The sequence below is a fragment of the Lontra canadensis genome, unplaced genomic scaffold, assembly GCF_010015895.1.
Source record: "Lontra canadensis isolate GAN:19392208 unplaced genomic scaffold, GSC_riverotter_1.0 scaffold4, whole genome shotgun sequence".
Taxonomy (NCBI): Eukaryota; Metazoa; Chordata; class Mammalia; order Carnivora; family Mustelidae; genus Lontra; species Lontra canadensis.
In genome coordinates this window covers 19,125,258-19,151,158 of record NW_022630998.1, presented here as the reverse complement: position 1 = coordinate 19,151,158, position 25,901 = coordinate 19,125,258, and the positions used below count along the sequence as shown (strand labels likewise).

The following is a 25,901-nucleotide window of genomic DNA, read 5'->3' as shown; positions in this document are numbered from 1 at the left end:
CACTGCAATATTAAAAAAATTAAAACAGAACTGCCATTACAAAAAGATATAATTCTAAAATCTTTCTAGTATTAATTATATTCAGGGCTGAATGTTTAAAGGTAGCTATTAGTAGTCAGCAACCTTTGAGCAGACTGACTAAACACAACCATTGGCAAAATCAGTGGGCTAGCCAAACCAAAAACAACAGGGGAAAGCAGAGTACAGGCATATCATCTACGAAGGAATGGCAGTGTTGGAGATTTATTTTTATCTCTGCTGCTGTTTCAAACGGATAGTTATCTTTGCTTCCCAGGTATCAAGTAGGTTAGAGAAGGGTAGTCTGCAGAAAGCATCTGTAGGTGGGTTGAAATTGCCTACTAATTTCAAATACTGTATAATTTAGTATTTCAGACCCAATCTTCTCTCCGACCCTGCAAAGGAAACCAAGCATTGACAAAATATTTCTGAATGGTTACAAGAAAAATGCAACCCTCTGTTCTTTTTAGTTAATGACTCTACTGTAAGAGTTTTACAGCATTATTCAAGCCTTTAAAGTTAGCAGTTAAATGATGTATCTAAATCTTCAGAAGGTCACAGTATCTTTTGGAAGACATACATTTAAAACTTGTTTGGCTGGTTATTCCTTGTTCATTCCTGGAAACGCATGTGTGACTCACTATTTTACAGGAGACACTACATGGTACTTACAGAAAATATTTTCTATTTTCAGTCCTCTTCTTAAAAATAATTTCTAAATTATATATGCCAAACAAACTTCTATTTTCTAAAGCCTCTGGGATTGCTAAGTCTGAACTAGGCAATTAAATTAGAAAATTCTGGAACAACTTTCTCATAAATACTGAGGTCTGGGTGGAATCGCATTTACTGTGACAAAGTTAACATTATTTCTCACTGCCCTGGGACACTCATTCTCTGGACAGGAGTCCTGAGGCTGCAGGCAAGTGCACTCTGCAAGGCCACAAAAGGCCAGCAGATGCGGCCATTATTTGCTGTTGAAATTCAGTTTTTATTTAAATAATACCACAGATTTACCTTTTTGTGTATGTATATACAGATTTTAATAGGCCTTCAGGAATTTTACATATCTATCACCAGGATGTATTTTGCATCCATTGACATCTTTATTTAAAATGCTGATTCAGGGATGCCTGGGTGGCTCAGTTGGTTAAACAGGTCATGATCTCAGGGTCCTGGGGATCGGGACACATATCAGGCTTCCTGCTCAGTGGGGAGCCTGCTTCTCCCTCTGCCTGCAGCTCCCCCTGCTTGTGCGCACACTGCTCTCTCTCTGATAAATAAATAAATAAAATCTTGGGGGAAAAATGCTGATTCATACCGATCAGAAATACACATAAGCCTTGTTCCTGACAGTGCCATTTACATAGAAATTCTGAGTGGTGAGTTCTGGATAAGTCCTACATTACTAATTTTTTCCTGTAGTACTAGTCTCTATGTGTTTGTCAGACTCTGAGTTCCCTGAGGCCAGAACCCATGTCTTACACATCCCTGTATCTACACACTAAGCACTTAGCAAAGTACTTGACACCAGTAAGGACTACAAAAATGTTTGTGAAATAAATAAGAAACAAATATAACAACAAACCTATTAGTACACCATTGCTTAGGCACCTGTTTATAATTTATTGTAAAGAATAACTAGGTCAGTAGATAACTGCACTAGTAACAACTGCCATTACTTGAAAATGATGAGTTCAGTTGCTTCCAGTTCCTGTCCCTTCCAAGCTGTACAGTATACTGAGGGGAACTTTCCTCTGGTAGTGTGAAGACATAGACTATAATTACAGCTCTGTCTCTATTGTGTCTTTAGACTAGAAGCCTCAGCAAACATAAAAATAGAGTGTAGTTGTAAAAATTTTACTGGAACACATATTTTTGGAAAATTTTCACCTGCTACATTTTCAGTATACAGTTAAAATATAAGAGACAGAACTATATTTCTGTAAATATACAAATGATTTGTGTAAAGTTTACCTGACAATCAAGAGGCAGCTTCTGAAAACCAGGTGCATTATAACAATACACACCTCTGAACACTGTAATTCAAAACACCTTATTATTGTAGGCCCTATGAATCTCACCAGCTATCTTTTCAGTCAATTAGAATGATCTATAGAAATTTATAATCCCAATAAACCTTCAGTTATGAGTATCCTAGATGTGTTTAGGACTGTGAGGATAACTGATTGACCCTTGAGAGTCCACAAGGCAAGTTTGGCTGATTCATTCAGCTCCCAATATTCATGAGTTTAGAAATCATACTCAACTGCTCCCAAGATATTTCCTTATCTTTCAGATTCCAGAAAATGCCTTCAATGACCACTCAAATTTACTGAGCACCGTCTTCCACTAAGGGAAAAGGGTGAGCAGGAATGTGAAAGACAGAATTTATACTTTTTTATGCTATAAAAGCTGCAGGTCAACTGTAATGATAAAAATCTAGGCAGTCAATGGTTCTCAGCAATTTCACTTGTTAACAGCATACTGCTATAGTTTGTTTAATGTTCCAGGCTGCATTTATTTAGAGGAAAACTTCAACCTAAGAGAACATGTTCAGGCACAAAAGTAAATAAGCTTAAAAGCTAACCTGCCAAGACCCAATCTCTGACCTTCTAAAGACATTACTGAAGCAAGAAAAATCCTGTAATTAGTAACAAGAAACAGCAATAACCACATAGTGCTTAGCATCAGGGAAACGAAATACCCTTAACAGTCTCTTAATGGTCACTTTTGAAATGATTTTTTAACAGTACTCCAGTTATGTTTCAAATATGCCTATATGACTATCATGATAGTTACTGTCTATTTCTGATCACATTTGATGTAAAAAGACTGTAAATTTTTTAGATTTGCCAAATCCTTTCCAGAAAAACTTACAAAATTTCTGAAACAGTGTATTAAAATTTCTTATTAAGAAAAACTAACTTTTGTGGGAAATCTAAATTTAAGCCTTCTTAAAAGTCTTGAACATTTTCCACCCCAGAAAACTGTAAGCATACTTCTTCAGGGCTTTTAAAGCAATCAGCAAGGCAAGGTTAAATTATCATGGCTCTCGAGAATAACAGAAGAGCACTGTACAGAAGACCCTCACAATTTGTGGCTCTGCATATTCCCTGTAGGCTGTGCCAACCCACTCTCTCCCCTGTAATGACTCTTTGTTTTTACTAAGTCCCAAAGGGCTGGTGAGAGCTCTGCAAAGAGAAGGGGGGAAGGGTGGATGGAATGCAGCTGCAGGCTCAGAAACAATGCTGAGTCCATATATTTTGTTCCCAGTTAGAATAATAAAAAGGGGGTTGGGGGTGGGAGTTGGGTGGGGGGTGTAGAGGAGAGGGCAAGCAAAGTAAGGAAGGTAGGGCCAAGTATTCCATTGCTCCCAGTCTATAGCCTCCTGCCCCTCCTCCCACTCTTCTAAATACAATAACCATCCCTTTGGGTTAAAAAAGGTTATCTGTTAAAATTCAAACACCCATTAAGATTTAAACCTATCAGTCATTTACATCTAAGTTATCTTTATCAGTGAACTACACCCAGGCAAGGAATGGAGTAGGAAGGGAGAATGAAGCTTGCGAAGATAAACTGAGGAAGCCTGGACACGTGACACAGGAAAGCCTCCGGGAGGTAGGTAGAATTGAGAAAAGGACTTCCAAGGTCTCAAATATCAACCACCAGCTTTGCAATGGTGCCTGGGGCCTTTTGGGGGCAAAAGGTGTGCCAGAGAAAACCATATTCTTTTTAAGCCTGCTAAAAGCTGCGGGTGTCTGAATCAAGAGTTTGGAACCCTGCACATGTTGGTTTCTCATTATTCAGTCTAACTTGGTACCTCCTAAGAAAATGTTCTTCTCTTGCATTTCCCTAGCCTTTATGTCCTAACTGGGAAAAGAGAAAATTAAGTGAAGAGGCAGGTCCTAAGCAAGGTTAACAGCTGCTAGTGAGGGAAAAGCTCAAACCTTACTCTGGTCTGCCAGGTCTTCAATTCTCATTTCAGATAACCCTTTACTGAAAAACACTGGGGCCCTCCAGGGTTCACAGACTCAGGCTTGCCTCTGGAACATCCTTTCAGAGATTACCGATGCCATTAAATTTTGTGAGAAAACTTAAGAAGCCTGATGAAAATAACCAAAACTAATACCTCGAAAATAGTGCCAGGAGGTGCTAAGGACTAAGTAAAAAGTGATAAAACAAAAGAAGGATGCTTGCTGTAGTTAGGATCCCATTCATAAACACTCAGTTACTAGGGAAGAAAGAAAAAAGACTGCATTGTAAAGCTATCATGTAGAAGCAGAGCTCTGACATCCACACACTAACATCTCCTTCAAGTTAGCATTATTTAGAAGTACTCTTAGAGATGGTATTGAATGATATACAATTAAACTCCACTCTTGAAATGTTTTCAAGTTATAAAGTTAGAAAGACTGTACTGATTTACATTGAATTTTTGCATTTTTTTGACATAATAAACAGATTCACAAATGTAGATTTATAATAAGCAGAAATATGATCTCCCCTCAGCTTGCCTTTATTCCTAGAGCTCTAAAATTCATTTACAGATATTCCAAATCTCTGTGCTACAGTCCAAATATAAACACAAATTCAGAAATGCATATTAGAGGAAGGAATGATTAAGACTTTCTATTAATATTAAATATTAATAGTAATAATAATAATTCTGACACTACTCCTATAAAGTTTATCATCTATTTTAAACACAGAATTCATAGGTGTATTTTATTGGGAGTTTATCATTTATTACACTTTTAAATGCAGCAATAAGATACACAATATTTATTCTGCGTACTGGAAAAACTCAATTTTCTATTTACACATTTCTTAGTATGTACAATCAAATTAAGTCTACAGACAGCAAAAAGTTCATCAATAGTAATAACAATCACATAATCATAACTTGACTGAAATTAGCAATTCCTTATGGTTAATTGTAAAAAAAATTCTCTTAATACTGTGACACATATTATACTTCAAAAAAAGGTAAAAAATGCAATTATTCATGATTTGGGGAAAAACTATTCTTCAATAAGTACATTGGAATTATTTTTTAAATAAATCAGAAAGGTAATTCAAGTGTATTAAGGTATTCGAAATTTACATTTGGTCATAAAGTTCACAAAATATGAGCGACCTTATATTGAGGCACAAGTAAAAACAAATTTTAAGAGTTTAAAAATAATAGTATGTAAGAAGAATATTAGATTTTCTTGCTGAATCAACAGGAGTACTCACCCCTTGGAGCCCTTGGAACTGAATCGAAGGTCGAAAAGGAATTAAATTCTATTGGAAGAAACATAAAGAAACACATAAGTCAGCCTTCATTACTGTGTCACAGAACTAAATGTTTAAATTTTAAATCTGTGCATCTGTTCAGTGCCATAGTCTGTGAAAATATCTTTTCATTATGTAACTAGGTTTACATATCATCATATTAAGACAACTTAATGAATAAGGTCATACTGCTGACATTTCTCTGAAATCACACAACCACAGGTATGTTGGGGGCAGTGTAGGCAGATGACACAATTTGGCAAAAAATGTTTAGTATACTAACTCAATTTCACATTAAAAGAACACACTTTTGCTTAGTTTCTTAGTATATTTTTAAAAGGCTAAAGGGAGGGAAGAGATAATTCGAGGAACTTTACAAAACTCTAATAGGATACTATGAACAGAAAATTGAAGTATTTGATAATGAACTATGGTTTCCAGTTTCTCACATTTTATCATAGGTTAGTTTCTAGTGGAGGGTCAAACAGGTTACCAGTTTTCTTATATGATCTTCACCAGGAGAAATGTAATTTCTAGAAGAATGTTTTGTTTTGTAACAAGCTTTGTCCTCCTCATAACTAATATTTTGTCACAGAGTTGTGTATTTAGAAGAAATGCTGTAAGTATCTACCACAGTCTCAGGCACGATTTTCTATATCCAAAGTCACCAATGTTTGTCTATGGGAATGCTTGTTCCAAACTCCTTTGAGGCTGGTTATACTTTCCTTCCTGACTTTTTGCAACTCAGAAGCTGTCTTCAGCTCACCATTGGAATTTGAAATTCTCTATCAATTTCATCAATTCTTCTTAGTCAAACAAATGCTAACTTTTCTCAATTGTCAAATGGCTCACTTCTCCCTGGATGTCATAGATTCCTTACATCAGACACCAGTCCTCTTAGCTCTTCTATCATGCCCTTCATTTCAAAAGCTAGCGCCCTTCACTTTGCTCTCTCTACATCCACACCCTCCTGGAGGTTCACTTTGCCAGTTTGGTGATGCTTTTTAATCTCTTCTCTATTGGTCAACTCCTTTCTCTCCACAGCCTTATCACTGTCTGGGGACATTTTGCATTAGAAACTCAATGACCGCAAAACTGGCAATCGCTATACTAACTGCCCTTCCCCACTCCTCCCTCAACCAAAATGGCACCTCCTTCCTACTTTTCTGGCAAGCATACTTCTATCTTTTTGGTTTACTGGGCTCACAACCTTAAATTAATTTACAGTCTCTTTTCCCTTACCCCTAACCATATTCTCCCATTATACACTGCTAGAATTACAGAATTCCAAATCATAGATAATACAGTCAAGGCAAGCATGCCAGTAGTAACTAAGCTGGAACCAGGAACCCAGGACTCAATCCTCCTATTCTCCCATGCCACTCTTCTTCTACTGCCTTGCGCTCCACACACTTAAAAAGAAGTGGGACACTCGAAAGTATGATGGGGGCCTACTCCTTCATGCCAGAGTTCACATGTTAGTTGGGGAACACATGAGAATGATCAAATACTAGGCTAAGTAACTTTGGGGAGCGTCAGTAAGAATTCTAAAAAGGGAGAGAAGAATGCAGGTTAGAAGAAACAGGAAAGCTGAAGGGCTTATGAAAAAGTGGATCTCAGCAGCAATCTTGAAAAGACAAACTCCAGGGAAAGGGAATGCCCTGAGCAGAAAAGCCAGGAGATAGGAATGGATGTTGTGTAAGCAAAGGGCAGATCTGTGTGTGTGTGTGTGTGTGTGTGTGTGTGTACAGAGTTCTTTCACATTTGAAACACAACACAAAGGATAAGAACTGGACTTGGCCATCCCTGCCTAATCTTTCCTTGACCTCAAAATTTGACTTCAGTTTTAGCTTCTATACACTACAGAATAAATAGGACAGTAATTTAAATTTTAGATCTCAGGATTTCAAAAGGTTTATCACCCTGTGAAATAACCCTGCCCTAATCTCTTCTATCACCCCCTCAGGGATGGCCTTTAAGTCCTGCCCTTGACATGATAAACAATTGAGGGGGCTTCTAATTTTTGGAATAACAAAGTGAGTTGCTGAAAGAAGTGTTTTCAGGGAAAGCAGCTCCTTTGGTCCTGTGTAAGAAAAAGGGAGAGAGATGGATTGGGGCTAGGAAAAAGGATTTAGACATCAGCTCCAGATGATGCTTTATTTAGAAATACTCTAGTGATAAGGCTTAAATTAGTATGGCTTCCCCAGAGCAAACAGGAGATGGTGGAATGAGCAGACTCCCCAGAAAGAATGATAAAATGTGCTGAAAGCTTTATTATCAGGCACCAAAGAAAAATGATGCAAAGGTGGCTTCACAGCTCTGAATCTTTATCTTTGGCCAGTCAGCCCCAGATTCCCTCAAATTAGGCTCTTAGTCTCTATTTTGAAAACCTCTGGACTGTTTTAGGCCCCTATCACTGAGCAGCTAGATAAAGGCCTTCCTTCTTCCCTTCAGTTCCTTCCAAATACTGCCCATCATTTAAAGAACCACCAGAAACTCTCCAATACCACCTTAGCAGTCATGAGAAGGTTCCTTCCCAGTGGGTTCTATCAGAGCAAAGCAAACTCCTCCACATGGAAAAGAGACCTTCCACCTACAGGACCAACCAATTTCATAATTTCATCTTCCACTGTCTCCCAACGGTGCTTCAGCTGTTTTTGTTTTATAAACATTTTCCTATCTTTTTTTAAGATTTTGTTTTTAAGTAATCTCTATATCCAACGTGGGGCTCAAACTCACAACCCCAAGATCAAGAGTCACATGCTCCACCAGCAGACCCAGCCAGGCACTCCTTCCTATTTCTACTTACTTCTTTTCCTTCAAGCTGGTATGCCTTCTCAGACACTATTTTGTCAATCCACACTAATAACTTACTTTTAACATTCTAGTTTAAGATTAGTTTCTTCAGGTGGGCCTTTCTTTGGATAAATCAGGAATCAAACACTCAATGGGTTTAAGGACCCAAGGCAGTAAATGTGAAAGAGACTGATGTAAAGCAACAAGGAATATCAAGCACCTGGGGAATAAATGCAACTGAAAAAGGATTCAATTTTTAAAATGTGAAACCCTTACCAGCCAAACCACTGATGCCACCATTTTGCTAATTCTGAACTATGCCCACTTTTGAGTTAACTCTCCTTAAGTATTGTTTTTCCAGATGCCTGTGTCTAGGGTTCCACTACATTGGGGGGTGTATTATTTTCATAGGTTGTCTTACTCTTAGTTGTTAGGATAGGGCCTAACATATATTAACTTAAAAGTATTTATCTACATTATGCTCAGCTAAAGAAAAAATCTATTTTAAAATTATTTTGGCCATGTTTTTTTATACTACTTTATAGCAGTATATTACTATACACATCTACTTTACAGATTACTATTTATGGTTATATAGACAAAATAATAGAACCACACTTTATATTAGTTTAGGAATTTCCAAGAGTAATTTTGACTTTAACCAGTTTTTTGTTTCAGGACTTGAATTTAGAATCTAACCTCCTGATATGCTTACAGTTCTATCTGTACCTCTTGATTCCTCAACAGAAGTAATTTTTGTTTACGTAAGTGTTGTAGTAGGGCATTTTTATATCCATTGTCTCAAGTGAGCTCCTAAAACCAGCTCTGGGTGGTAGGAAGGCATCATTACCACCCATTTCAGAGGGAGATAAATGGCTCTCCAACAGGTAAAGGGTATTGTTCAGGAACACCAAGCTAGTGATTAGCAAAGTTGGACGTCAAAGCCAGCTCTCTGAATCCTAAATACTGAACACTTTCCTTCTCTTGGCTCTCTTAACAGGTTACTTCCCAGTGCTGAACATTTGAAAGTCCTTGACTGTTCAATTCAGTTCCGGCATTTTGTTTTTTTCTTTTCTTTCTTTTGTTTTTCTTTCTTCCTTTCTTTATTTTTTCTTTGTGGCATTTTGTTTGCAAGGAAAATGAATTTCATAAAATCATTACAATTCCAGACTTCAGTTTCTGCTTAATAAAATATAAACAATAACTTTTTTTTTTTTTTTTGCTAGAAGGACCATGTATAACAAAGGAACATATATAAACGTGTTCCTCATTTAAAAAGTAATAAAACACTCATGTATGGAATAGTTATGGGTGCTTAGGACAAACAGGATAAACTAAGATCACTGTTACTAAAAAACTCCTTTAAGATTATCTGACAAGGGGCGCCTGGGTGGCTCAGTGGGTTAAGCCGCTACCTTCAGCTCAGATCATGATCTCGGAGTCCTGGGATCGAGCCCTGCGTCGGGCTCTCTGCTCAGCAGGGAGCCTGCTTCCTCCTCTCTCTCTGCCTGCCTCTCTGCCTGCTTGTGATCTCTCTGTCAAATAAATAAATAAAATCTTTAAAAAAAAAAAAAAAGATTATCTGACAATCCAGAAGAGAAAAATACATGAAAGAAATTCCAATGCTTTACTGATGTTAACTGCAGTTTTAGACAAGAAGATGTTAGTAAATTACCAGATGTTACTAGTTCTAGAATGCTTTAAAAAAATGCAACAAGAGGAGACAGCTGGAATTCTATACCACTTATCATGCATCTGACCACTGTGTTAATAGGGTAGCTACCAGGAATAAATTATAAAAGTCAATACCATTACATGCAAATGTATGCATGTTAGTTTTTTGTCGAAATGTTCTTTAGCCTAAGTTTAACTGCACAAACATGACCTCAACTCATTGTATATATATTTTTAATTCAATTTTAAAAGATAACATAATTACAGGTGATAAGGTATATTTTAAAATAAATGTTTAACTAAGTACATTCCCATTACAAATGAGTTTCAACAAGGGCTTCAATTTTTGATTTTTAGCTTTAATTAAATATTTGCACCAAGTAGCTCTTTTGAAAATCAAGTAACTCTAGAGTTTAACTGAGTAATAGTTGAGCTATAAGTAAGAATGATCTTGCATATTCATACAGCCAAGAAACAGCACAGACTGAAAATGGCTAGAGAAACTCCTTTTGACAAATGCTTCAACAACATCATAAAGGTGGTGTTTTGTAGTCAAAAGGTTCTGTTAAACTCTTAGCTGTTTCACAGTTTTTAGAGATCCTTGAATTAACCCTCTGTATCTCTTAGGAAATGTAAGACATTCTTAAGCACAGAAACGTAGGCAATACATTTTGCTCAAGTTTTGTAACATTCTTGACATTTACCATTCCAAGACAACTTTACTGCAACAAAAATTGCTCTATGACCAAAGAAATCTATGTCCATTTATTTCCAGAAACTATTCCTCACAATTTATCAGGACTATAAAAGTAATATGTAATTTTCTAAGTAATATTATTAAGTAACTTTAATTTTGCTTAGTAATAATAATTTCTGATATGATACTTAGAGGGTGGTAGAGAAGGAGCAGAGCTAAAGTTTTCTGGGGTTGAGTAGAAGAAAGTTATTTATCCTATAAAAGTTATTATAACTATCTCTTGATTATTTACATACTGCTTATCTATTTAGACAAATTAAATCTATGGTTACTTTGACTTTATCAACCACCATTGGTTTTAGGAATATACAGACATAACAAATAGCATTCTGGGCCTAGAAAAGAGTGATTTCTCTAAGAAACACACTATGGAAGGTCTAACTTTATTCCCTCAGTTTAGATATATTCTTCAGTTTTCCTTCTAAACCCATCGTGGAACTCTGACGTAACTCAAAGTTAACTTCAAATATTTATTCAATCAACAGGCATTTATTAAATACTTGGTATTTATCTGAGAGCCTAAGCTGCAATATAAATCATGATAAAGATAGCGCAAAAAAATTTCCAAAGTCAAATATAATTTTGGAACTTTGCCAAAACCAGAAGCTTTTCTAGAAATGGTGATGGGTCAAGTCATTGCTTTAAGTGTAATTGCTTATAGCTACTTAGTTACTATTTATTGAGTACTTAAAATATGTCAGACACTATAATCATTTTTACTGTCACCTCCAGTAATTCCGAGAACACCTTCGTGGGGTAGATATTATTATTTCCAATTCTCAGGTAAGTCCCTGAGAATTACAAAGCTAGTAAGTGGCTTGGGACTCAAACCTGGTCTTAATTCAAGAAATGTGGTCTTATACACCACTTTACACAGCTAACCTCTCCTGTCACTCCTTAACAATGGTTACATAAAATGCGAAACTTCTTAAAGTTATAAATTTAAGAATCAATAAGAACTGATAAGCATTGATAGTTTTTTTTGGTTCTGCACTATAGCTTAAGGAAAGTATCAGGTACTTGAATTTGCTGTCACTTATACAAGTAAATAATAAAAAGTATTTATGATTTTTCTTGGGATATATTTTCTATAAAAGATCCTCTTTCTTTCTTAAAAGAAGTACTATACCAGTTTAAGAAATTGTGGTTGTGTTTTTTTTTTTTTTAAGAAAGTAATTTTATTCTGTTCTTAAAACATTACCTGATAGAGAAACCAAAACTCACTTAATTGTATTTTAACCACTGTAAAAAAAAAAAAAAAAAATATATATATATATATACATATATATATATATATAGAGGCAGGGAAAGAAGACACAGAAAGAATATTGGAGCTAAAGCAGGAAATAGTGCAGGAAATCAGACACTTAATTCTGAAGAAATCAAATATATTTAGCTCTTGTCAAAAGCTGGTAACATTTAGAATGAGAGCATAAATGAAAAATTTGTTGATAATTGATAATCTAAAGCTACCTTAAACAGTGTCTCCTTCTTGCCCCAGCATTTTACTAGATGATAAGAAAGAGTCACCAGGTTTCACAAAATCTAGTATTTTGCTTTGTGAGTAATCCAAACTCACACATATGAGAAACTTCTCTACAAATTTGGAAGAACCAGACTAAAGTGCATGTGCAATAAAGAATAATGCATTTCTATAATTACAGCATAGAAAAGAATGAAATATAAAAGGATTGCCAAAACAGTAGTGAGAAGAGGTGAAAAAAAAATTTATTTAACATAATCCTTGTTTTGAAAGATAGCTTCTGGAAAACTGTATCAATCTGATGCAGGCCAAATTAAAACACATACACAACACATACACACACACACACATATATATATATATACACATATATATACTATTTCAAATAGTTCTTAAAGAGATGTGGAAGGCAAAATCTAAACTGAAGAATCAGCTAAAAAGTTAGTTACTGTGAACCAGGCTTTAAAATAACAATACTTGAAGCATAATATCCCATCTTTTTTTTTTTTTTCTTTTCTGAGAAGGCTTTGTGATTATATAAAAAGCTTATGTGTCAAATCTGACTATAAATGTAAATGAAGATTTCTTCTTTGGGATCATAATCTCTGGAACATAAGGAGAAGCAGTAAGATTAATGTGGAATGGAAGACTGAGATTATTTTTAAAGTAGAAGAAATTTATAAACTAAACCATCTAAATCATGTTTACAAAGGGAGACATTAGAATGCTTGAAACCAGGAAACTACATGAATATACTAAATGTTTTTAAAAGATCACTGGCTGCTGTGTGGAGAAGCATGGACTATGGGGGTAACACTGGAAGACTTGGAAGTCCATGGAAATCCTTGACAGATGACTGGGACTGGAGCAGTCGTGAAGGATGGGGTTAGACTTTGGATGTTTGGAGATTCACAGACTTGTTGACCTAGTAAGTCAAGAAATGAGGAGACAAATCCAGAAATACTAGTCAATTACTAAGCAACTGGTGACAAGATACTGCCACTTACCGAGATGGGGTACATTTCTGAAGAGGTAGGTTTGATGAGTGAAATCAAGAATTCTGTTTGTATTTGTTAAGACTGAGAAGACTGTTAAACTCTGATAAGGAGATGAAGTATTGTAAATAAGTGCCTGGAGTTGGAAGGTCAGAGCTGGAGATCAGTATTTGCCAGTCATTAACATATAGATGACATTTAAATCCATAAGACTAAATGAGCACACACAGAGAGAATGAACAGATAAAGAGAAGGGAGTGGGAATCTCCAACATTCAAACACCAGTCAAATAGAGGATGGTCAACAGAGGAGACTGAGAAAGAATGGGCAAGGAGGTAGGAGGAAAATCAGTGAGGTGTTTCATAACAGGAAGGACTGGTTAACAGGATGGAATGCTGCTAAGGTCACGTAAGGGAGGAACAGAGAGATGACCAATGAACTTGACAGAGAGATGACAAGGAACCTAGTCAGGTGCAATCTCATAGGTGTGGTAGAGACCACCCAACCAGAGTGATATGAGCAGAGGACATGAGGTAAAGAAACAGACACTGCTTTTCAGAAACATCCTTAAATGTAATCTTTTTCGCTTTAGGTGTCCCCTTGAACAAAGACTTTATTGAAATTATGTGTTCACATGTCTGGTGCCTGTTTCTACGAGAAAGCAAAAGCACTTTCTTGATGGGAGGGACCATCCAGGACTTACTCAGATATGAGTATCTCCAGTGTGTAGTTCTATGCCTGGCACATGTCAGATAGAACAAGTGTTTGCTAAATGAATAAATAAGTATTTGGTTATTATAATTCTGACTCCTACCTCTTAATCTCTTAAAAATCTTAAGTTTTTTTTTGCCACTGAGTTTCTACTACATGGATATGTTTTCTGGTCCTCTGAGGCATCATGATTTCTGATAATGGAAATCAAAAGCAATGATATTAAATAAAAGGTATTTTAAAATATGCTAACACTTAAGTTTCTGGGTAAACATATCTAGATCCTGAAGTATCTCAGTGAATCTTACCAGTAAGTTTAAGCCTGGTTTCACCTTTGAATAAGCTCACTGTCAAGTGGAAATTCCTCAGACAAAATTATCTCTAAGGACCATGAACTCAGCACCATTCCTAGTCCATTACAATGTATAACAAAAGCTTTATGTAGTTACATTATTTTTTTCCCCAATGAAACTAACAACAACAAAAAGAGGAGAATCAAAACACCAAAACAGAAATGGAGGTAATTTGGAAGTGAAGACATTGACTCTTTCAAGGCCTCCAGACTCATTTCAAAATGGGGCTTGAAATGTAAATCCAGGCACTTTTATATAGAGTTACTTAATGTTTCAATAATCAGTAGGGATGGAAACCACAGAAGGTCTAATCTCCATGTTAGACTCAAATTATATTTTCATATTATCTGTGCTTGATGATGGTCTTAAGTGCAAGTTATAGAGAAGGTTATTAAAAAAAAGTCTATAAAAATACAAACAAAAAATCCCTACACAAAAGCAAAAATTTCTTTCACTTAATTTTAGCATCCGTCCAAATATCACCAATATTCTAAATTTCCATCCAAATGTCAGAGTTAGTAGGAAATATGTCAACAATATAGCACTGTTCTAGTCTAGCCTCAGACCTCCAAATAAACTTCTTAAATATAAAAACAATCAAATCTAAGTGTCTTGATCACCAAACAAAAGACTGAACGTTCACTAAAATGGTACCCATCATCTTATCTTCCCTCTCTCCATCCCACTCTCCCAAATGCCTCTAATTCCCCCCCCTTTTTTTTTACTAAGAATATCTTTAGTGCTGATGGCTAGAAATCTCAATTCAATCCTATTTCTTTCAAAACCTGCTGAAGTCTATAGGTTGTATTCATCTCTAATGTCTCCCACAGCATCCTAATTTAGATTCCAAGCATCTTTAGCCTGGACCACATACCTCCTCTTAGCTTGTCTACTTCCTTCCAGATTTACCTTATATTCATTATGGAACGCTGAGGCCAGGATAATCCTAAAACACAGCTCAAATCACTTTATATTTCTAATCAGTATCTTCCCAGTTTTGACAGAATAAAATTTAACCTGCTCTAATCTCCCTTTCCTCTCTTAAATCCAATTGACTTCAGGTTAAGTAGAACACTGTATTCCATGGGATTCTCAGACCCAGCCCTAACTTTTCTACAGCTGTCCCTCCCTCTGCTAGAGAGGTAATCTCCCATCCAGTCCTTGCCTGTTAAACTCTTACAAAATCCTTTAAGATTGGAGGATGTTTTTTAAATGCTCTGTGAGTTCAATTCCAGGTGAGTTCAATTTGACTCATGAATGTTTAAGGAGCATATAGCCTAATTAATAAGATTCTCTCTTCTTATATCCTGTATTATTGCCAGCCATGGAAATGCTAGGTTTGGCCTTTACTAGTAAAGTTAGTGGAGACACTTAAACCAGTTTTTCTTAAACATTTAACATAGATCTCAAGGGCCATAATGCCACAATAGAAATTATAGATAGGGAGATAAATTGGAAGGAAGGGAGAGAGCAAAAGAAAAGAAAGAGCAATTTTCCTTGGTACATTTGTCCTGAGTTATGCTTTTTTTTTTTTTTTTTTTTTTTCAATTTGGCTTTGGAAATACGACCATTGCCTTACTGTATTCTACTCCAGACCTGCTTCGTTACATGTTTGCATTAAGTCATGGAAAATGCAGTATGGAACTGAGGTAAGCAAGACAGTCAAATGTGGGGTTATATACAATATTTTCTTTTATAAAATTTAGCTGATCTTAAATAGAAATGCCCATATCATCACATTTTAGGGACATCTTTTCAAATTCTCCAAATACATTTGGCCCACTGGGCAAATACATGGGCTGGACCCTGGTGCAAGGCTCTTGAGCTGAGCCTCTCTGTAGCCACTGCAAATTGTTAAAAATGACCCAGGATTAGTTCGACTGAAATTCTAATTTTCCTCCCTCTGCTGGCTTTATCACAAATTACTTAGTAGGCCCTATGATGAGCACTGCCTTCATGGTTTTTTGTTTTTTTGTTTTTTGTTTTAAAGTGCAAATGGAGCAAATGGAAAGGCTGGATCTGGTGACTATCTTCCATAAGCTTTCCTATAAATCATTCCAAGAATTCTATGCCCTTTTCCTTTTAAACACTTTTCTTGAACATGTTCCAATCCTTCACATATGTTCTTTCTTTCTCCTTCCAACTTGGGTGCCAAAGTTCCCGGTCTCTCTTTTTAGGCAATCTGGCTACTGCTTTTCACTGGGATCGGCACCCTTCTTTGCACTGAGTGCCTGATCATTTGATAAAAAGTTTCAAACACTTACTGCAACATGAGGTATAAATTTGACTTTATTTGATAAAAAGCATTTAAAATCAAGTTCAGCCTGAAGAAGGATCTAAGGGAAAAGTCAGTAAGATTAATGTTTTAAAATTAAACCTGACAACATTTAAAATATGCAGGAAAAAGAATCTGACAATGCAGTTCAATTAACCAACATATAGTATATCATTAATTTTTGATGTAGTGTTCTCTAATTCATTATGTGAACTTAAAAAAAAGTATCTGACAATGCAAACCTCTTTGTTTTAGTTAATAAACATGTCCTATGGCAGTGGCAATTCTGTGCTGACAGGTCTGGATGCTTGAGTGATGCCTTAAGAACAGGGTCTTCTGTATTTTATATGAACACACACACATTCTCAAAACTGTTTGAGGACAGGCAGAAAAATGGAGATAAAGAAAAAGTAAGGTAGGAGTCTTTTCTGTACCTTAACCACAATGAATCAAATGCTAAAAAGTTCACCTGATAGACAGCTGAGAAGTCATCTACCTCATGACCTGTGGAATCAGTTATTTTAAAAGACCAAGTAACACACAAAGGGAGCTATTGTGAATGACAGTAACTTTGTGGAGATTTATGCTTTGATTAGAAATAATTTTATCTGGTAACACCGAGAGAAACTCAGTTCCTTATGCAAAATTAAATATAAGTGTATTTGTACAAATTTTCAAAACACTATCATATTCCTAGAAGACACTTATCAAAGAAGGAATATGCATTTAAAGCCAATAATTAGGGTTGACAAGAGAATGTGTTAACAGAATCCTTCTTAAACACATCTGCTTTCTCATCTTTAGGCACAGAGAATGAAAGGACTTGCCCCAAACATATCAAGGCTAGGTTTTTTATGTAATAGGTAAACATGGTGATGTTGTTTGAGCCACCATCTTTGAAACCTTAACCAAACAATTTTTAAAAAAATAAATTAACAGGCTCAGCAATGACAAAATCTGCTACAATATTTTGGTAGGATTTTTGTTACTAAAAATGTCAGAATAAGCCAGCCACACATTACTGAATTAGCTAAAATATATTGTAGAATTTGGGGTTTTAATTTTAAATACAGTTTTAGGATACATCTGAGAGAAATACATAATTACAGTAATATATGTTCACTTAAAGTATGTAGCGCTTATATAGACCATGCAATCACAAACATCAATTTAGAATGAATATAAAGTTGTAACTTCACAAAGTTACAATTTGTAACTTTATTTAGTAACTTTCCTCTCATTTAAAATTATCTATAGTTAACAAAAAAAAAAAAGTAGCTTTGCAATATATCCTAAATATCTGCATTAGTATGTCTAAATTTACTTTCCATTTAACACTTTTTAATATACAATCAACTTGAAACTGTTTCTATTTTCACACTGAGTGGAAGACAACTTTTAGGAGGTATTCACTCCAACTCTAACTCGTATTCCTGGACTCACAATGCCTCCTCTCTCCCCCAACCCTGTCCCTATTTTGGAAAGTTCTCAAGTTAGCATTTTTCGTTTCTCTAAAAATAGAAAACTTGAATAATGATAGTCAATTAGATTTGATTGTCTTTTCAAACAGTGAGGAATTGTTTCCTTTCTTTTTTTTTTTTTTTAAGATTTTATTTATTTATTTGACAGATCATAAGTAGGCAGAGAAGCAGGCAGAGAGAGGAGGAAGCAGGCTCCCTGCTGAGCAGAGAGCCTGAAGTGGGGCTAGATACCAGGACCCTGAGATCATGACCTGAGCGGAAGGCAGAGGCTTAATACACTGAGCCACCCAGGCGCCCCTGAGGAATTATTTCCAATTAAAGATTCTGTTTCCATGAACCATTAACAATTTCGTGTATTTGTTCAATTCTATCTAAAGAACTTCTGTGTTGTGCTTAAATCAAAGTTTAGTAAAATCCCTGAATTTACCTCCCTGAAATAGGTCAAGTGGATTAATTTAGAATAAATCTAGTGGGCAAAGTAATCTGGATAAAAAACACTTTCTGATGCTTAATTTAGGAAACTGTTGAAATTTCTGGCTCTTAGAAGGTCATAGAAAAAGAGGAATAATAGTCATAACTTTGTACAGGCCAAAGCCACTGAGCCATTTGTCCAGGTATAAACCTTCCATCTGAGCACAGGAATGGTGAAGGCAGTCTTAATGAAAATTAAAGCCATTCTTCTCCAAAGGGGAAGAGGCTTGACCACCAGAAACTTCTTCCCATTTAGCCAATATGTGTCAACATATTTCCAAACAGCTGGTACAATTTCAGGTCATAAGCCCAACTTCTGATAAGGGCCTAAGGTATAAGAGACCAAATAAGTTATCTTCCAACTGGAAGATAAAAGCTCAGACAGATGCGTACTGTTAGCAACTCCCTGATGGGGAAGCCTGGTCTGACCTGCGCCAGGAGGAAGGTCACTGAGAACACATTTGTAGGAGCCTTAGCTGAATACACCAGAGTAAGTACAGTAAGTACCAATAAGTACCAACAGTGTAGTCACCCAAAAGGTGCCTCATTTGTTTTTCTACAACCTCTTCCCACTTCTTAGCCACCGGAGATTAACATTCTCACCCCAATTCCTGCTTTTGCAAGGCCCTTGAAAAGTATTTTGTAGCTGAAATGACAGTGAGGCCTGGGGTGAGAAGCTGGTTAGGTCAGAAACAAGGCAACGTCGAGCTGCAAAGGCCAAGTCAGCTTATTTCTTCCTCTCTTTGCATGCCACTGCTTCTACCATCAGCTTTTCAGGAGAAAAGGAATACCAGAACTAACTCAATCTACCTGGGTCCACCCTCAGAAAGTTGGAAGGACTTGGAAAAGTCCTCTCCCTTTCTCTTCTTTGCTTCTGTACAGAATGACCAGACTCACTAATTTGCATGCACAGAGATGGAAAAATGTAGTAATGACATTAGTTGGCAAGAGAAGTAGTTAGTGAAAAAAGCCATGGACTTCAGTACCTTTGACTATAAAAAGTACAAAGGAAAAAAAAAATGAAGAACTAAGTGGCGGTTTGGGAGAGAATTTTTGATCTCCTGTTTCTTGGAAGACAATGATTTATAAATGTGAGAACTTCAGGAGTCAAAGCACTCCAACCTTAATCCCAAGCATGTCACAGTAAGATCTAGGAGGCAGAATGAAGGTAGAAAAACAAATACTCTTTGTGGGCTCTAGCCCAGAAGCCCATTGAGCACTGGAGGCCTCTGGCACTTCACTCTCCCTGGGCACCATCCCCCTCCTCATTGTGGGTCTCCTCACCCACCTCTTCCCTGCCAAGTGTATAGTGTCTGTCAATTTTGTTGCAGTCAACTGTACAGTCTGCCTCTTGTTTCCCCCAGGTTGTTGGTGACCTACTGTCCCCAGAGATGAATCTACGAATCCTCTATGTGTCAGTCTTTCTCTGACAGAAAGCTGGGCTTCTCCTGCTTGTTTCTTCCTCTTCAGTCTCTGTGCTTTTCTCTTCACACCCCTGACCTACCTTCTTCAGTGTCATTCCTTCCCACGCCCTCCCTTTGGAACTGGCAAGCTTATCTCTCCATCTTGCAGGGCTGAGTTTCTCTCCACCGTCTGCCTCTGTTCTTCTGCTTGCCTATCTGACTTCCCCTATACGGGTCTCCTACTCCATGCTGGTGCTGGTCCCTTCCCTGCAGGTGCATCTGTCTGGGAGCAGCCACTGACATATGCAGTTTGCATTTCTTATATCTTCTTGCATTATTACTGGGTGTACACTGACTTCCCAGCCACAAATGAGACTTTTTCCCTGGGATTTCAGTGTGCAGGAAGGTATTTTTTTCCCCCTGTACATACATTCCGCCCTCCCCTCCTAAGTCTGTGTTTTTCACCATACACAATGCTAGTGGGTAACACCTGTGCCCTGAAGTGTACATTTACACAGCCACTTAATCCTGTGAGCGCCCTCCTGAGCAAGTTCACCTCTGTGAGTCTCTCCTGCTATTTACATCTTTACTATCATGAGTTCACCTACTTCCCAAGCTGTGTACAACTGTGTGCCTCCCTCTGTGGGTGCCTTTATGTAGGGGGCTTCTCTGAAGAGGAGAGTCTCTCCTCACTCAGCTTCATAAGCTCCCACTGAACCAGGTTTCACACCTTTCTCTGGGCTCTGCTTCCAAATCCGGCTTCCTTCTATGCATTTAAAGTACCTGGCACTAGTGGGAGCTCAACAGATGTTAATTCTGTTCTCCAATTTTATCTGAGTAACTATGTGAGTCTGCGTCTGGGTGTCCTTCTGGCCCTCAGTGCCTGTTTCAGTTAACTGAAGCATGCTTCCTCGGTATGGACTGGGCTATTTGTCAGTACGCCCTGTAGATTCTACTTCCCTCCGACTATCCCTCCTCTCTGAGTAAATGTTACCCGTCTCTCATATGATATATTCCTCCCTTTTTACATCCACACACTGCATGTCAGTAAACGGCTTCCCCATGAACCCTGGGTTATGGCGTGTGCTGTCTCCCCACCCCCAACTTTTTAATTTTTTTATTTTTTCCCCCCAACGAGGGGGAAAAACCCAGCGTTTTTGGGTTTGTACTCCAATTGCGGCATGTGTGCGTCTATGAGTCTTAGCTGTACTTGAGTTGTTTGTGTAGATACACGGGTGTCTCTTCGGAACGGGGTGCGGAACGGGCGGGGGGTGGGGCGGCTCTGCCCTGGACACGGTGTATCTTCCCCCATCCTTACCCTCGATCCATGTCCCTATCACCGGGAGTCAGCCCGAGACACACAGCGCGTCTTTTGAGTACGAGGAGCCTCCGCGAACCTTTCTCTTGCTCCTGGGTGAGCGCTGGGTGTGTGTGGCTCCCCCGTATACTGTGTTGGTCCCTCTCCGACAAGGCGAAGCGCCAGTGTTCCCGAATTTCTGGCAGCGCAAGGTGTGTCCCCCTACTTTACGTACACGGAGCGTCGTGTCCCAGCCTTCGCGAGTACATGGTGTGCCCCCCCACCACGCGGTGTACCTGGGTCCCCAAGTCCTTGCTAGTACAACGTGTGTCCTACCGCCATACGCGGAGCTGCTGTGTCCGAGTCTCTGCGGATCCGCGGTGCCTATGTGTTACCTCCCAAACGCGGATGGCTCATGCCCTCGGTACTTGGCATTTGTTACTGGTACGCTGCACCCGCTCCCCCTCCCCCGTCACGGACAGCGTAGTCATCTCAATTTTGTCTCTAGTGCTCCCCTCCCTCCCTCCCTGGGACAGAAAACGCCAGGAAACCCGCGGGCGCCGTCGGAAAGTCCCGCAGCGGCGGCGCAGCCCAAGTAGGGCTGCGGCTGCCTCGGCCCTGCCGCCAGGGGCCGCCCGCCTGTCCGCCTCCCAACACCCCGGCGCCCGGCCGATCCGGGACGGCAGCGTCAGCAACCCTGCCCGGCCCTGCCCAGCTTAGCCTAGCCGCCGCGGGCGCGGACGGCAGCTGAGGCGAGCCACTGCTCCGTGGCCCCGCGCCGGTTGTCCCGAGCCCCGGGTGGCGCCACCGGGAGCGACGAGCGCTCTCTCCGTCTCTCAGCCCTGCCGGTTGTCCGGCTGGCCAGCTCACCTTGTGGCTCTGGTAGGTCTCGAGCGCCCGGATCGCCGTCTCGGTGAGCTTCACATGCAGTACGGTGATGTTGTCTTGTCCCAGCCGCCCGCACGACAGCCCGTAGCGCTGCTCCTCCCGCAGACCCGCCGCCCCCCCTGCCGCCATCTTAAACTCCCCGGGGTGCCGACGCCGACGCCGCTCGGGCTCTAGCCTCCACTGCGGCCGCGGCTGCTTGGGCTTCTGCAGCCGCCGCCACAGCTACGGCCATCCCGCTGCTGACGTACTGTCATATACTGCGCGCAGCCAGACCTCGGGCTGCCACCGCCGCCACCCGCCCCACCCTCTGGTCCCGCGCCCCGCCCCGGCCTCGTCTCATTGGCTTCGTTCTCCCTCGGCACCGCCTTCATTGGACGCCCTCCCTCTCACGGGGGCGGGGCCCAAAGTCGCTGGAGTTTTGCTCCCGGGACGGGACGTCCGAGGTGAGAGGCTGACGTCGAAGTGACGCGCCAATTTAATCACATCTTACGTCACGTTTGGTCGTCTTGGTTCGTCGGCCGCGATTGGTCAGGCTAGCTTGGGGGGATCCCTTGCTAAATGGGTGTCCAGGTTACCTGGCCGGCTTACCTGGAGTCGGAGCTCCGCCCCTTGGGGGAGAGTAGGGGAGAGTCCGCAGAGTAGGGAATCTCTCCCCCTCACCACCTCCCCGAAGACCTTCCACCCAAAAGTGTGACCAAGTAAGGACTTCGTTCCCCGACGGTTGCGGAAGCTTGTGGGACCCTTCGTCATTTCACCCTAACCTTGAAATTAGTGAGTCGACCCTAGGCTTTAGGAGTTGGCTGGAACATGGGGGAGCATTTTAAGTACAACGTTATGCCTAAAGCTTACGTGCCTTTGCTGTGGTGGGCACAGTACTATAGGAAATTGAGCTTGTAGGTCTTTTTCATGCCTGGTTCTGATCCTAGAGGGACATATCCTGTCTCTCTGGAGCTCGCCACCGGGAACATCTCCCTTTCAAAGGACCATTTAAGAATAGAACTGGGATTGACCTAGATCAAAAGAAACATCCACACCTGTCATTCTTTGGTTCTGTTTGATCTCTGCTCATTTTATTTGACATGGATGTGGGAAAACCTAGCTTGGGCTTAAACTACTGGGGGGCTAAGAAGAGGAGATGGGGGTGTGAGGGTGTGAGGGTGTGCGGAGGCCGGGCATACTTTCCATTCCTCGCGATGCTCGGTGTGTAGGCGTGGCTAAAGTAGAGAGCCTAATCAAGAGCCCTCTTCAGGCTGTGTTTGGGTAGACTGACAGGCTTCCTGTCCGGGAGGATGAATTAACAGGGATTCAAAACACCAGATAAAAACAAACCATTGGAAGGATCGAAACCGTTAAAAGGCAGTGTAAAAAATCTACTTTAAAAAATTGAGACGCTTGTTCTTTCCTTCAGATTGAAAACCTTGTTGCGTTTTATAGGCATTCCCTGGAGAAATTGAAAGGCATTTAAGCGGTATTTCCCATCCTTTTAAATTGGATAGGGCTGTGATTTTCCCGAAAGATCCAAGTGAAGTTTTTCATGATTCATCCCACCCCCCAAGCCCCCTGAATTAATCCCTTCCCCAGCCTAAAGGTTACATTGCCTCTTGATTCAGACCCGCAAGCATTGAATGTGTCTAATATGAATTATAGAACTAATTCTCTTTCAATAGAGTATGGGTTAAGTGAAAACATCTGTATTAACTGTTGGTTACATCACAGGAGAGCATTTTAAAAATTGACTTAATTTCAATCCACTAGAACTTGCTAGTTGTTAAGACATGTTTAACTAACACTTACTAATTCAGTTTACTTAAGTGTAAATTATCTTGAATTCATTGAATAGAGAATAGAGAAATTAAGGAAATCACAAAAAATAATTTCATACGTAATTATTCTTTTCTCCTGTGTGCTTTAATAGACAAGGACTGATTGCTGACCACATATCTAAAACCTTAATGTTTGGGGGGTGGGGGGGGAGGAGTCTGACCAGAAAAAGTAGAACCTGTATCTCACTACTTTTCCTGTGAAAGTGGGTAAATTCCCGCCCACATGTCATGTTGGTCTCCTGTTACTCAGAACCTCTGATGACAACAAGGGGTGGGAGAAGATCAAGGGTGATTTTCACTGTACTTTTCAAATGTCTGACCTGCAGCATCTTAGTAGTAATTGATTTTCTTTTCTCAGTTGTGGTGGGAAAATTTTTCTCATGTCCTATTTTAATGGGTAACATCTTTCACTGGGCAATAGCTTATTATAGTGACTTATTGTTTGTTTATATTTTTTTCCCTTTTGAGCTTTTCAACTAAGAAAGGAAGCAATGATCATGTACAAAGTAATACAGTAATTTAGTATTTTGTCTCTTCATTGCATGATGCACATTATGCCTGCCTGAATCAGATGGGCAAGTTGTGATGCCCATCTTATCAGGGTAATTATTACCTTATCAGGGTAATTTGTTTGGAGGGGTCTGATGAAAGTTGCTCCTTGGGAAGTTTTCCAGTTTATATATGATACAGTTTATTTTCTGTATTCATTCATAGTAAATAATTAACAAATAAATTGAATTTATTGAATTCCTATTTAGTGGAAAATGCTGTGGAGAATTTAAAAATTAAACTGTATAGTTTCTTATTTAAGGAATTTTTTGTTTAAATATGGCTAGTGAACCGATGCACTCCAAGCAAAGCAATTAGAGAATTAGAAAATGCTAGTTTGGGTGGTGGTGGTGATTAGCTCAAAAACTTAAAGGAAGGAGAAGTCTGGAAAGGCTTTGTAGAGGCAGTGGAACTTGAACATCTCTGGAGGGCTGAGTAGATTCTAGATAAGTAGAGATGGTATAGAGGGGGAGAGGCCAACTGAAAATGATCATTCTAGCTGAACACATTCATTTTATGAGTGAATGCACTGAGACATTCATTTAAAAACAACCTGTCTAACCTATTATAACCAGGAGAGGTAGGTTTCAATCAGCTCTTTTAGTCACTATATGCATTAAATATCTCTTTGAAATTAATAACTGAGAAGAAATATGTCTTACATGATAATTCATGATAGTTCAATGCAAGGAAAAAGCCAAAGAGAAGTAAACTGATGGAGGGGCCTGCTCCATTTATGATAGGTAGTGTAAAAAATGGGCAAAGGACTGTTAATATCAGAGTCTTTGCTGATTTTCAAATTCTGGCCACCCTCATTCCTGGTTGCCACGTATTTAATGACTATTTTTCACTTCTCCTTTGGAGCTGAGCTCAATAGTTCAGATGCCTTCAGGGGCTGTGAATACCCAAAATAAATGGAGTGGGCCACAGGACTGAAGGTGCTGGACTGTGGTAAGCTGGCAGTGTCTAAAGTGTTTAGCAGTTTCCTGGTCCAGCTGATTGTTGCAAGGTGAACATGCAGGGGCCCAATGTGTCCAGTCTTCTATTTTTTAAAGAAAGCTGGAAATCACAGATTTTTATGTGAGCTTTCTGATTTTTACTTTTGGCACCTACCTAAAATTTGCCATAAACGTTTTGTGGACATTAAAAAAATTCTCTGGACCTGAGTTAACCCACTGCTTTCTAGTTTTCAGCCTCTGCTGTAGTGACTTCCAGTGCATAAGGCCATTCTGTCTTATACCTGTTGTAGTAGTTTTGTGAGTTTTTTTTAAAGCTACCTGTAAAAAATTCCTACTAACGTCTCAATGCATGGCTTTTATTAGGAAAAGAGAACACAGAACCTTATAGAGTTACAGCAGAGGAACTTTGGGGAAGTTCTTTTTCCATGTGGAAATTCTTCCTTCTTGGAATTCTCTCTTCCTGATGCCTCTTGTTCCCACTGGGTTTGACCTTGTACCATTATACTTCCAGTTCTGTACAAAAAATCTCCTCCTTTCCTTAGACACTAATAAAGTGGGAGCTTAATGGTTTTAAATTCACTAAATGTTTATAGAGAATAAAGGTGCAGTACATGTAAGAAGGACATAAGTATTTGTTGCCTAAAGACAGATTTTAAGCTAAACAATTATTATATTGCATGTGATTATT

At 39.1% G+C, this 25,901-nt stretch overlaps 1 protein-coding gene across 1 annotated transcript in view; it reads right to left on the bottom strand.

Annotated features, from left to right (window-relative positions):
* Positions 1–22,167, bottom strand: part of ELL2 (elongation factor for RNA polymerase II 2) — a 69,962-nt gene extending 47,795 nt beyond the window's left edge. Inside the window, exons 1-2 of the mRNA XM_032846118.1 lie at positions 21,865–22,167; positions 5,260–5,307 (exon numbers count right to left, since the gene is read on the bottom strand). Coding sequence (XP_032702009.1) covers positions 5,260–5,307; positions 21,865–22,011 — 195 coding nt within the window. The 5' untranslated portion in view covers positions 22,012–22,167. The remainder of the gene's footprint in view (positions 1–5,259; positions 5,308–21,864) is intronic.
* Between the last annotated feature and the right edge of the window lie 3,734 nt (positions 22,168–25,901).